The sequence below is a fragment of the Oncorhynchus kisutch genome, linkage group LG12 (genome assembly GCF_002021735.2).
Source record: "Oncorhynchus kisutch isolate 150728-3 linkage group LG12, Okis_V2, whole genome shotgun sequence".
Classification (NCBI taxonomy): Eukaryota; Metazoa; Chordata; class Actinopteri; order Salmoniformes; family Salmonidae; genus Oncorhynchus; species Oncorhynchus kisutch.
In genome coordinates this window covers 55,606,152-55,619,769 of record NC_034185.2, presented here as the reverse complement: position 1 = coordinate 55,619,769, position 13,618 = coordinate 55,606,152, and the positions used below count along the sequence as shown (strand labels likewise).

Sequence of the window (13,618 nt, the reverse complement as noted above, 5' to 3'; positions counted from 1 at the left end):
GAATCTATCTTATCGAATAGAATCAACAGTTTGCGAGAGTATTAATATATTATCGAGTGACTGACTGAGTAGGTCTCTCCAAATCTCCCAGGAAGGGTTCATTTACATTTTGGGGGGTTGGTAAAAATGTGGGTCTCAAAACAGGTGGGGGCTAGCCCCCCCAGCCCTGAATGACGGGTCACCACTGGATATGACTTATGAGTTCATCTAATTATAATTCATTTATATGCTTTATAGTTTACTTCCATGACTGGTGTCACATTCATCTCCAGTGATCAGAAGGAAAAATCTTATAAAACAATTGCTATTATTGTTTACAATCCCCTTCTTCATGCAGATGACCAATTTACCTAGCTGTTATCAATAGCTCCGATCAATTTATAGATTATAGTGCATGGAGATTGGTGTTATTTTTATCGGAAAACGGGAAAGTATATGTTTTACACTTGGAACCGATAGGTTCGCTCGACCTTATTCATGGTTTATTCGCGTGTAAAGCTGGAGGAATTATGAGGGAATTAAGTCAAAGTCAGTATACGTGTATCTGTAGACACACCTCCATTTCTGTGATCTCCACCACAAACAAATACTTGGCTGGCACATGCGTTTCCCCATGCTTAATGCTGAGTTTGTAACCAAGTGGGAGTTTACCCGTTGTGAAGTCATAAATACCAGTTGGATGCAGTCACGTGCTTTGAACTCGTTGAGAAACACTGATTGGCTAACGACAAACAAGCTGCATGTACTAGAAGTGCAGCTATCATGCTTGGAAACAAATGATAGTGTTCAAAAAACATATTAATAGATTGCTTTTTATAAATAATGTTTTGTTGTTGCATTTAACTGCCGAAAATGCTGTTATCGGGGTCATTTCCTGAGTAGGTATTTGTATTTATTAGGGATCCTTTGCTACTCTTTCTGGAGTCCCAACACATTAAGGTTCTTACATTACATATAAAACAGTACATTATATAACATTATTACACCACTACATATCTACAATACACAAGGTATAATACCACCATACAACAATATTACATGTGTAGAGTGCGTGTTGAGTGCGTGTGGTAGCGTTTCTGTGTGTATATGTGTGTCTGTACCTGTGTGTGTGTGTCTCTTCACTGTCCCCGCTGTTCCATAAGGTGTATTTTTATCAATTTTTTTTAAATCTGCATCAGTTACCTGATGTGGAATAGAGTTCCATATAGTTATGGGTCTATGTAGTACTGTGCACCTCCCATAGTCTGTTCTGGACTTGGGGATTGTGAAGAAACCTCTGGTGGCATGTCTTGTGGGGTATGCATGGGTGTCCAAGCTGCATTCAGCTTGTCAACACTTCTTACAAAAACAAGTAGTGAAGAAGTCAATCTCTCCTCCACTTTAAGCCATGAGAGATGTACATGCATATCATTAATGTTAGCTCTCCATGTACATTTAAGGGCCAGCCATGCTACCCTGTTCTGAGCCAATTGTCATTTTCCCTCTTTGTTGCACCCGACCGCACGACTGAACATTAGTTCAGATGAGACAAAACTAGGGCCTGTTGATAGTGTTGTTAAGAAGGCAGAGTAGCGCTTTATTATGGACACCCCCCCCCCCATCTTAGCTACTGATATATCAACATGTTTTGACCATGACAGTTTACAATCCAGGGTACTCCAAGCAGTTTAGTCACCTCAACTTGCTCAATTTCCACATTATTCATTACAATATTTAGTTGAGGTTTAGGGTTTAGTGAATGATTTGTCCCAAATACAATGCTTTTACTTTTTGAAATATTTAGGACTAACTTATTCCGTGCCACCCATTCTGAAACAAACTAACTGTAGCTTACTTGCATAGTGTTGAGTCATTCACATACATAGACACACTGGATTTACTCCAAGCCAGTGGCATGGCGTTACTAAATATTGCCCTGGGGAATTCTGGATTCTACCTGGATGATGGTGGAGAGGCTTCCATTAAAGAACACCCTCTGTGGTCTGTTAGAAAGTCTTTATCCACTATGTCGCAGGGGTGTAAAGCCATAACACATACGTTTTTCCAGCAGCAGACTATGATTGGTAATGTCAAAAGCCCCACTGACGTCTAGCAAAACAGCCCCCACAATCTTTTTATCATCAATTTCTCTCAGCCTGTCACGACTTCCGCCGAAGTTGGTCCCTCTCCTTGTTCGGGCGGCGTTCGGCAGTCGACGTCACCGACCTTCTAGTCTTCGTTGATCCACTTTTCATTTTCCATTGGTTTTGTCTTGTCTTCCATCACATCTGGTTCAAATTCCATCAATTACATGTTGTGTATTTAACCCTCTGTTCTCCCCCCATGTCCTTGTCCGTAATTGTTTCTTGTAGTGCTTGTGCAACGGTATGCTGGTATTTACCGGGTTTTGTTTGACCCATTTCATGTATTGTTCTGTTGACGGCTGTTTATGTTGATTACACGACACCGTTGTGAATCAGTTTTCTCTCTCCTGCGCCTGACTTCTCTACCGCCAGTACGCACCTCATTACACAGCCAATCATCAGTCATATGTGTGAGTGCTGTGCTTGTTGAATGTCCTTCCCTATAAGCGTGCTGAAAGTTTATCAATTTGTTTACTGTAACATAGCATTGTATCTGATCAAACACAATTATTTCAAAAAGTTGACTAAGGGTTAGTAACAGGCTGATTGGTGGGCTATTTGAGCCAGTAAAGGGGGCTTTACTCTTCTTGGGCAGCGGAATGACTTTTGCTTCCCTCCAGGCCTGGGGACACACACTTTCTAGTAAGCTTAAATTGAAGATATGGCAAATAGGAGTGGCAATATCGTCCGCTATTATCCTCAGTAATTTTCCATCCAAGTTGTCAGACCTCGGTGGCTTGTCATTGTTGATAGACAACAATACTATTTTTACCTTTTCCACACTCACTTTACGGAATAACAATTATACAATTATACTAGGATGTGTAGTGTCGGCATTTGTTGCTGGCATGTCATGCCTATGTTTTCTAATCTTGCCAATGAAAAAATCATTAAAGTAGTTGGCAATATCAGTGGGTTTTGTGATGAATGAGCCATCTGATTCAATGAATGATGGAGCTGTTTGCCTTTTTGCCCAAAATTTCATATAATGTGCTCCAAAGCTTTTTACTATCATTCTTTATATCATTTATCTTGGTGTTATAGTATAGTTTCTTATTATTTTTAATCAGTTCAGTCTATGATTTCTCAAGTTGCAGTATGTTTGCCAATCAGTTGTGCTGTCAGACTTAGTAGGTGACATCAGAAGTCAGCATGTGGGAGAAGTGGGAACGCAGAATGATAGACGAGTTTCCCACTAGTAATTAATTACCAGTTGGCATTAAAGTGTATTTTTCCCAGTCGTATGTGGTAAATTCCCAATTCCGACTTGGTTACGAATGCAGCATTAGTTCAAGGTCAGAATACGAGTAGAGAAAAATGCATCAAATGGAATTAAGTTCCATTTACTCACCTTTAACTTGGGTTCTTAATTCCTTTTTTATCATTCTAAACTATTGAAGGTATTCATAATTGTTTTGAATTCAATCAGTCAGCTTTAGTCATTTGTTCTGTAGTTACCATAAATGGACATGAGAGGTCAGCTGTGTCCATGTATTCATCACTGCAGCTTCTCTAGTCATTCTACTATTTTTGCTGCAAAACTGATATAAAAACAGGCTATAATTTAGATATTACATAGATTGCTCTTGATACGGAGACCTTGCCAAAAGTTAGAAAGCGATAAGATACTCCGTAAATGAGCAGTTATTCTACGTTCTCTCAAATCCTGCCTCGCGTCACTATCCCACTTTATTTTATGAAAACAAGTTTTGCTTCTTTGTAAGAGGCTGTTGTGGAATGTCAAGAAGTCACCTCAATGCTGTCTGCAACACACATTATGTTAATATAGAGCAGGGGTGGGCAACTCATGTCCTCCCTCTTGTTGAGAGTTAGAATAATAGAACACACAAGGTGTAATTTCGAGATTTGGCTGTGCCTCAGCCGTCACTCAATTGTCAGCTAAATGTTTTTAGAGTGGTAAATTAGTCTAGCAGACAGCTATCTATCCTTGTAGTAAGCACGGCCAAATTACCGACCGGGGTGGGGCCCCGTTGTTCATCAGTTATATTAAAAACCACACAAACGTTTTCCTCCACCCTATGGCAAAATGTGTAGAAATGCAGGAAATGAACTGTACAAATGCTAATTACTCTGCCTATGGCAAAATGTGTAGAATTACAAACTTGCTTTAAAACACCAAATATGTTCTCTATGCTCCATATCAGAATGTGCAGAATTGCAGAAAATGAACTTTAAACTTACTTTGCTGTAAACTCACTGCACCCCATGACTTCCATTTTTTGGGGCCCTCACCCCAATCAGTTACCCATCTCTGATATAGGTTATTACTATTAAGCGTTGCAAACATTGGCAAAGGGTATATCCCATGGTTGGTATTAATTATGTGATCAGTAAAGTATTTTCAGATGCACATTTTCAATAAATGTAAGGTATTAATATAATTTCAATCCCCTCTAGTTTTAAGTTGTACGTACGGGATACTCATGGTATACGTCGTCCAATGAAATGCTTAATTCTAGGGTCCTTCTTTGAAAATGCAGCAACAATAAGAATAATAAAAGATAAGAATACAAACAGGGGTACATGGCAGTAGAATAAAAATGTATTTTAACATTTAGCATCCTCTCATGCCATATGTGTTACGCTGAGTGGAACCCAAGAGCAGACCCAGACGAGGAGATTGGGATGAAGTAACCAATGTATTTATTGAAACACAGGGGGGAGATGGAGTGCATGCCTGGGGAAGCTCGGGTGGGTTTCAGGAAACCAGGTGAGGAGGCTGAGGCTGGAGCGAGAGGGGGTGGGACAGGGTAAGCAGGTCCGGAGGGGAAACCAGGATGGAGTAGCTGGATGACGAGACGTGGAACTGGAGACAGGGACCAGAGCAGGTGGAACTGTAGCGGAGAGGAAAACAGCATCAGGCAAGGAAAACAGGCATAACAGGATAACTGGCTCTAATAGTAACAAATGGCTAGAAGCATAGACTGACTGAGCAGAGATTACAATCTGGCACTGTGGAAGTGGCTGGGCTGACTATTTGTAGAGGTCTTGATTATGGAACAGGTTGCAGCTGGTGGGGATCTGCTCTGACTCCAGCACACCTGTCTCTTCCCACACACACACACACAAAGAGAGAGGGAGGGGGAGAGGGTACTGGGGGAGTGGCGGCAGGTCAAGGAGACACAGGATGAGCAGTAGAGGGCGTTGCAGGAGCAGATGTGAGAGTATGTAACAGTATTGTATACTGAACAAAAATATAAACTCAACATTCAATGATTTACAGTTATATAAACTGAGTTACAGTTCATATAACGAAATCATTCAATTCAAGTACTTTTGTTAGGCCCTAATCTATGGATTTCACATGACTGGGAATACAGATATGCATCTGTTGGTCAGATACCTTTAAAAAAAAGTAGGAGCATGGGTCAGAACCAGTCAATTGTGTGTGTGTATATCTCTATCAAAGGAGGTTGGTGGCACCTTAATTGGGGAGGACGGGCTTGTGGTAATGGCTGGAGCAGAATTAGTGGAATGGTATCAAATAAATCAATGGTTTCCATGTGTTTTGATTTTTTTTTAAGTAAATATTTAAATAGGCAAGCCAGGTAAGAACAAATTCTTATTTACAATGACGGCCTACCCCGACCAAACCCTAACCCGGACGATGCAGGGACAATTGTGCGCCGCCCTATCGGACTCCCAATCAAACCCAGGATCAAACCAGGGTCTGTAGCGATGCTTCTAGAACTGAGATACAGTGCCTTAGACCACAGCGCCACTCGGGAGCCCATTGATGCCATTCCATTTGCTCTGTTCCAGCCATTATTATGAGCCATCCTGCCCTCAGCAGCTTCCACCTATCGCTATCTCTGGAACTTGAGTCAACAAAGTTTGACACCTCCAGGAAATGTAAGCAGCAGAGCAGCAGAGGTATGCTTTTGAAATGTTTCACATCTCAAATGAATGCATGTTATGTTGTGCGTAAAATGAAAAATCGCTTCCAGTATATGACTGAAATACACAATTCTTGTCAATATTTGAAACAAGCATTAGGCCCCAGAGCTACCAAAAAAAAACATTTTTCAAAAGGCAGCACTATTCAAAACATGGTGACGGTAAGCTAGGTGACATATCAGTGAGGTTGGCATTCACAACATGTTCAGTTATGTTGCCCCTGGTTGGTTCCGTGCATGATGGAACAATCTGTAATGGTTAGTGCAATCCTGGGACATGCCTACCTTAAACCATAAACACAACCCTTACCAAACAACCCCAACCCTGAACTTAACCATTGAAATGTAATCTTCAATGGGGTGATGTAATCATTGGGACGGCCCAGGATCCTGGATATCAAGGACCTATCTGTAATAGCAAAGACTTGTATCTGGGGTAATAGCCTACCGAAATGTGGCAATGTTTTATAGTTATGAAAATACGAACCGCTAATCAAACAAGCCTGCGGCTTCCTGGTTTTGATTGCTCCACATCCGTGTGTCCATCTACCTTTTCAACCTGCGTTCCAATTTCTATAAGATTGCATCGTTCTAGAAATAATAGGCACGTCTTACATTCAGTGTTGATTTTAGCATGTGAATATTAGTGGGGCAAAAAAGAAAAAAGTGGGATGCATGCCAGCAAAGCCACTACACAACACAGCACACACAAAATACATGAATTACACTATAATGGTGACAAACAGCAGTCCCAACAGCAGTTCCAACACCTTACCACTGCTACACCTGTCTATCAGCAGAGCCTTGTCTGGCAGCGAAACAGTTCATTCAGCCTCATTTAGTGCCTTTAAAAAAAACATAGCTGATATGGCTGACTTGTTTAAACTAATGTGGTTTCTACTGACAATTGAAATGTACAAACTATGGCATAAGAGGATGACAAGCGGATAAGAGGCCATCCGAAATTTTGATTAAGACATTAATGAGCGAGCTAGGGCGCACGTAGTCAATATATCTATTTGTTTAGCACTTTTGCAATGTACAGCAACAGAATTCAGAACATGGGCCATTCTTAAAGTGTTCTCCCTGTACACCAAGTCAGAACCGTAGGATAAATAAAGGGGGCATATAAGCAGACAATGAAAGCTCTTACAATATTCAATATTTCATTTCTCAAAAACAGGTTATAGGCTACATGTTCACCACCAAGTCAGATCAGTAGGTGAAATTAAGAGGTGAAAATAGATCAAATTATTAAGGTGAGGCACATGGGCTGATAACAGCTTACTACACAACACTTAGTATTACTTTCTTAGCTACAGTATACATATCTCCCTGGCATATTACATAGTTTATTCAGCCGCATACAAGACATTTCTGGACTCACCTTGCTGTGCTCACTTTAACAGGAAGGTGGCGCATCGGTCTTTTGTGGGCAAATTTTGTCATCAAACTTTGTCTTCAAAGTCTGGCATTCTCTGGATTTATGGTGCTTTCAAGACAACTGGGAACTTGGGGGGGGGGGGGTAGAATCATGATGACGTCAGTGATCTTCAGTCATAGCTCTAGAAAGAGTTCCGAGTTCCGAATGTACAATTCCGAGTTGGTTGAAAGTTCTAAACTTATTTTTCCAGTTGTAGCTCGTTTTCCCCCGAGTCCCCAATTGTCTTGAACTCACTAAAGTCAGATTTTGCAGTTCCCAGTTAACAGTTGTTTTCTGTGCGGCACAAATCAAGCTTCATTGACAGCATGGCCAATGTTGAATGTTTAGCATTTTAAACTAGGAAAATAGACCCTTAATCTTAGACTTGGGACCACACAGCCACTCCACTACATAGCAGGCTAATGATTGCTTTGCAATGCTTGCAGTTAGCGACTGATTCCTTCCAAACCACTCAATGTTGAATTTGCGATTTCCAGCTTGTTGTGTAATGTTCATGTCCAATGGGCAATGAGCACCGATACGTTTTACCTATATTTTCTCTTAATTATTTATCTTCTTATGACAAGTATTAAAAAGGACTTGCCAGTAGATTACCGTCTTGATTCATGATGATGACTTATAGCTAAGATTTTGAAAGTATGATGTTGACATGATCAGTCCAAACAAAGATACTGTAGATAATGTGATTTGACGTAATTTTATCTGTGGCCAGTGACCTTCAGCCTTCTTGGATGGGCACTTCTAATGTAACTCTGTGGCAGCACCCAAGGAGCTTGAATTTTCTAGCTCTGCCCTTAGACTTGGCGGTGATGTAGTGGCCCCATGAGTAACAGAACACTGAGCAACGCTCCGTATTTTCTGCTGGCTTGCCCCACCACAGAAAGCACTGAGCTAGGCTGAAACACCTGCATTTTGGAGCTGTCTTAGTCAAGAAAACAAAAAAAGAGACCATGTTTGTATGCTGCTTTATTAACTCTAATGATATATTTAGATTTTTTTAACTTTGTTTTCAACTGATATGTGACAAGTATTAATGCCAAATAACATGCAAAACAGGAAAGCCCCCCCCCCAACAACAACAAAAATGAAGCTCAAAAGAGCCCCACCTGCCCTGAATGACGGGTCGCCACTGCTTATATTACAACTTTTGCTCGCAGTAGGGCGGTGTGACAGACAGACAGACAGAGAGAGAGCGCAGATAACGTTACATGCGGACGAGAGGGATTCAAATCAGGAGAGGCGCACGGTTGGCTCAATTTGGGATTCGAACTGGCTTTGGCAGGCAGGGGTGCCACGAAGTAACGAGGTTAGCTAGCACCTCGTAGATGGTTTTATTTTCAAAATGAGGTTAAGAGTTGGATTTATTCTTCGTAGTGTAATAGTTATTGCCACATTCTTAGGGCTTGTGGTGCTTTGGTCTTCCCTTTCGCCGATAGAGCACGACGAAAATCCCTTTGCTAAACGGGTAAGTATTCAATTACAACCAGCTTTCTATTGGTCAAACGTTCATTTCATATGTTTCATGTGTTTTGTTGTAGCTATGCATCCTATAACATTTTTTGCATTTAATTCTGGCTAACCATGTTGCTAAAGTCGCTAGCAAGCAAGTCTGAGTCGTTGTCATGGAGATTGTTAGCGTTTGGGTCTGTTTTAGCTAGCCACTGTAACGTTAGAGTGCAAAAATGTCATTGGGACTTGATGACAGTCTTGCTGACTACCATTTGCTTATACATTTTGGTATCTAACGTTAACTAGTTAACCAGACAGCTAATGTTAGCTAGCTAGCGTTCCTGCATTGAACCCCACTCATTCCGGAATGTCCGCTTGCTTTGACGACAATATCAAACATACCCGGAAGGCTTTAGTCTGGTTGCTGTCTCTCGTTAAAATTGTCTCCTGTTGCTCACGAATTCGACAATAGCTATCATTGTATGAAAAGACACCACCAAGCTTGTAAAACGTTGTTGAAATGACACGTAGCCAGCTGGCAAAACGAATGCCTGGAAAGCTAGCCATCTACATTAATGCATCCCTGAAGCTATAAACTCACACCTGTCAAGACTCGCACCGAAGCTGTAATTGTCTTTGTCGAATAAGTGATACTGTGTTAAAACAAACAATGCCGTGTAATTTATATTGGTTAGCTATGCAATGTTCCTAGCGATGTTTATTGTGAACCTCATGAACATAAACGCATGTGCACACCGTAATGTGGCCAGTGAAGGAATTCGACTTTAAGCTAATTGCTGGGGGACTAGTTAGCCAATTGAGCTGTCAAGTAGGGCAGATTAAGACCTTTGCTGATCCTGCAAACCTAGATTAAGAGCATCATCTGTTTAACCCTTTTACGCCTTGTAAAAGCTAGTAGCTACCGCTGTCAGCTAAACTTGCTTGATAATCTATCACACCCTCCATTTTAGGCCTTGGAAAAGCAATAGGCCCAGCTAATCTCTCTCTGATTCTATGCAGGAGGGAGATGCCCCTAACCTCTTGCCTAAGAATGACATTGCTGACCAGTTCAAACCCGTGGTCCCCTGGCCCCATGTGGAAGGGGTCGAGGTGGACCTGGACTCCATCCGACAGAAGAACAGAGGAGATGACAAGCTGGTTCCTGGCAAACCAGCCGGCGGTGCTCAGAACCAGCAGAATGTCATCCAGAAACAGTATGTCACCTTCAAGCCCCACACCAATGTCTACTCGGCACCCGTCCTAAGGAAGGGGACCCTGGGGAACTTTGAGCTTAAGGAGCCGGAGCCCCACGGGGTGCAGGATGGGCCTGGGGAGGGGGCGAAGCCGTTCGTCCTGGGAGCGGAGTACCATGAGGCCGCCCAGGCCAGCATTAAGGAATTTGGCTTCAACATGGTGGCCAGCGACATGATCTCCCTAGACAGGACCATCAGCGACATTCGCCATGAAGAGTAAGTAGTGTAAGGCCTGAGCCCAATCCAGGCAGATAGACTAGGTGCTGGGTCATAGTATAATTATTTTTAGACCTAGGCCTATTGGAATGGTTTGTGTGTTATGGCATTTGAATTGGAATGAAGAAGGAATCTGTGACATTCACCATAAAGAGTAATTACAGTAGTAGGCCTTAGAGCCCAGGTAGATGACTACTGTATGGATTGGTGGTACTGTGTTGTATAGACTAGTAGTCATCCCTATTAAGGATGTAGCTAGGCCTATCGGAATGGTACGTGTGTTAAGGAACTGTCATCAATTTAATGTTTTTTCTCTTCTAAATATGTCTCACTGGGTGTTCCAGTTGAATGTTACTTCATCGTTCCTTTCACAAATGTATTTTTTTTAAGATCATAATGTGTCCATGGCTTGACATTAAGGTCTGAAAGGCACTTGCCCATCAGGCAAGTCAGGAGTCTTTTTTTATTTTTTTGCCTGACGATTATGATCAATTGCCTGAGAATGTAAATAGTTAATTCACACACACATGCCATACTAGCTGCCCTTTAATGACACAGGGGAGGAATCAAAGACCTGATAGAATTAAAATATTTAGTTATCAGCAAAAAATTATTATCAGAGCAGGCTCAAATTGCCGGACTGCCATAAATTGTCTGTCTTTCATTTAAACAATGGGGGGGAGGAACCAGAAAGATCAGTTAGGCTATTGGAATTATTTTTACAGTTTTGGTTTCACCTGCTCAATATGGCAACCTAAGAAGAGGCTCAACTTGAGTCACTGTTCAGAGTTCACTTGCCCTAGGCAATAGGGAAACCCTTTATGTCAATCCTGGTACATGTCATTTAGCAGCCACTTTTATCCAAAGCAACTTTGTCATTCATGCAACTTTGTCATTCATTCATACATTGGCATCTAACCCACTATTCTGGTGTCGCAAGCACAATTCTATACCTGAAGGGCTGGTATGACAAGGGCGTGGGGCAGGGTTGGTTGTGCAATGTTAACAGAACAAAGGCCTTCCACCAGTCCAATAGAAAAGCAATTATTTGGTAGTCAAACTATTCAGTTGGTCCATTATCAAAACTGTAGATATTGTGTGTCACAAAGTCATGTCTGTATCGGCCACATTCTACCCACTTAGAATGTGGAAATGTAGCATCATTCGTCTAATAATGGTAAGAAGAATTTTATTTGTATTTATTTTATTTAACCTTTATTTAACTAGGCAAGTCAGTTAAGAAAATGCTTAGTTACCAAAACACATGACCTTTGTTTTGGAGGTGTTCAGAACAAAATTAAGGGTAGAGAAAGCTTGTTGGACACTAAGAAAGCTTTGTTGTAGAGCATTTAACACAAAATCCGGGGATGGTCCAGCTGCGTATAAGACCGTATCATCTGCATATAAATGGATGAGAGAGCTTCCTACTGCCTGAGCTAAGAATGACGCTAGGAAGAATGCTGGCTTTCTATCTAACACCTTGATTGAGTTCTACACTTTAAGACGCATTGTCTGAAATGTGCTACTCAATTTATGACGAGGTAAGCCTATTGTGCATCACAAATTATACGTGTGGTCTGATGGCTAGCAAAAAGGTTTTTCTACTAGTGTTAATTTTGGCAGCAAATGGTGACTGAAATATTTGTCAAACAACTATGTTTCAGTGGCAATTGACGAGACTATAACTGACAAAAAAAAATGTATTTCAGTTTACTAAGTGGACTGGGAAAGAGTTTTTTTGGAGCGATCGCTTCACCTTCACTAACCTGCCTTTTTTTAAGTAGCTACCCTTTGCCTGGTTGAGAAACACAAGCCCAAAAAAACACATGAATAATAAAACGGTCTAGGTGTGTTTTTCTCTCCCTTGAGTAGGCTATAGAAGAGTAGGCCATCTTTGAATTTGTTGTCTCGCTCAGCCCTCCCACCCTGGGACTAGTCCCTCCCTCTGCAACTGGATTTTGGACTTCCTGACGTGTCAGCCCCATGTGGTGAGGGTAGGCAACAACACCTCCGCCAGGCTGACCCTTAGCACGGGGCCCCTCAGGGGTGTGTGCTTCGTCCCCTCCTGTACTTCCTGTTCACCAACGACTGCGTGGTCGTGCACTACTCCAACACTATCAAGTTTGCTGAAGATATAACGGTGGTCGGCCTGATCACTGACGGAAACGAGTCAGCCTACAGGGAGGAAGTCAGGCTTAGCAGTGTGGTGCCAGGACAAAAACCTCTCCCTCAACGTCAGTAAGACCAATGAGCTGATTGTGGACTATAGGAGAAAGGGGAGAGCATGCCCCTATCCACATCAACGGAGCTGTTGTGAAGTGGGTTGAGATCTTGGCGTTCATATCGCTAAGGACTTAACATGGTCCACACTAGAGGTCGACCGATTATGATTTTTCAACGCGGATACCGATTTATTGGAGGACCAAAAAAGCTGATACCGATTAATCAGACTATTTTAAATTATTTATTTGTAACAATGACAATTACAACAATACTGAATGAACACTTATTTTAACTTAATACATCAATAAAATCTATTTGGCCTCAAGTAAATAATGAAACATGTTCAATTTGGTTTAAATAATGCAAAAACAAAGTGTTGGAGAAGAAAGTAAAAGTGCAATATGTGCTATGTAAGAAAGCTAACGTTTCAGTTCCTTGCTCAGAACATGAGAAAATATGAAAGCTGGTGGTTCCTTTTAACATGAGTCTTCAATATTCCCAGGTAAGAAGTTTTAGGTTGTAGTTATTATAGGATTATTTCCCTCTATACCATTTGTATTTCATTAACCTTTGACTATTGGATGTTCTTATAGGCACTTTAGTATTGCCAGTGTAACAGTATAGCTTCCGTCCCTCTCCTCGCTCCTCCCTGGGCTCGAACCAGCAACACAACGACAACAGCCACCATCGAAGCAGCGTTACCCATGCAGAGAAAGGGGAACAACTACTAGAAGACTCAGAGCGAGTGACGTTTGAGACACTATTAGCGCGCACTAACTAGCTAGCCATTTCACTTCAGTTACACCAGCCTCATCTCGGGAGTTGATAGGCTTAAAGTCATAAACAGCGCAATGCTTGACGCACAACGAAGAGCTGCTGGCAAAAGGCACGAAAGTGCTGTTTGAATGAATGTTTACGCGCCTGCTTCTGCCTACTTGTATGCTCAGTCAGATTATATGCGACGCAGGACAAGCTAGATAATATCTAGTAATA

General features: G+C 41.6%; 1 protein-coding gene across 2 annotated transcripts in view; it reads left to right on the top strand.

Annotated features, from left to right (window-relative positions):
- The first annotated feature begins 8,608 nt into the window (after positions 1-8,608).
- Positions 8,609-13,618, top strand: part of LOC109901288 (N-acetylgalactosaminyltransferase 7-like) — a 31,414-nt gene continuing 26,404 nt past the window's right edge. For both annotated transcript variants that reach the window (XM_020497335.2, XM_020497336.2), the window contains exons 1-2: positions 8,609-8,949; positions 9,954-10,402. In XM_020497335.2, coding sequence (XP_020352924.1) covers positions 8,827-8,949; positions 9,954-10,402 — 572 coding nt within the window. In that variant the 5' untranslated portion in view covers positions 8,609-8,826. The remainder of the gene's footprint in view (positions 8,950-9,953; positions 10,403-13,618) is intronic.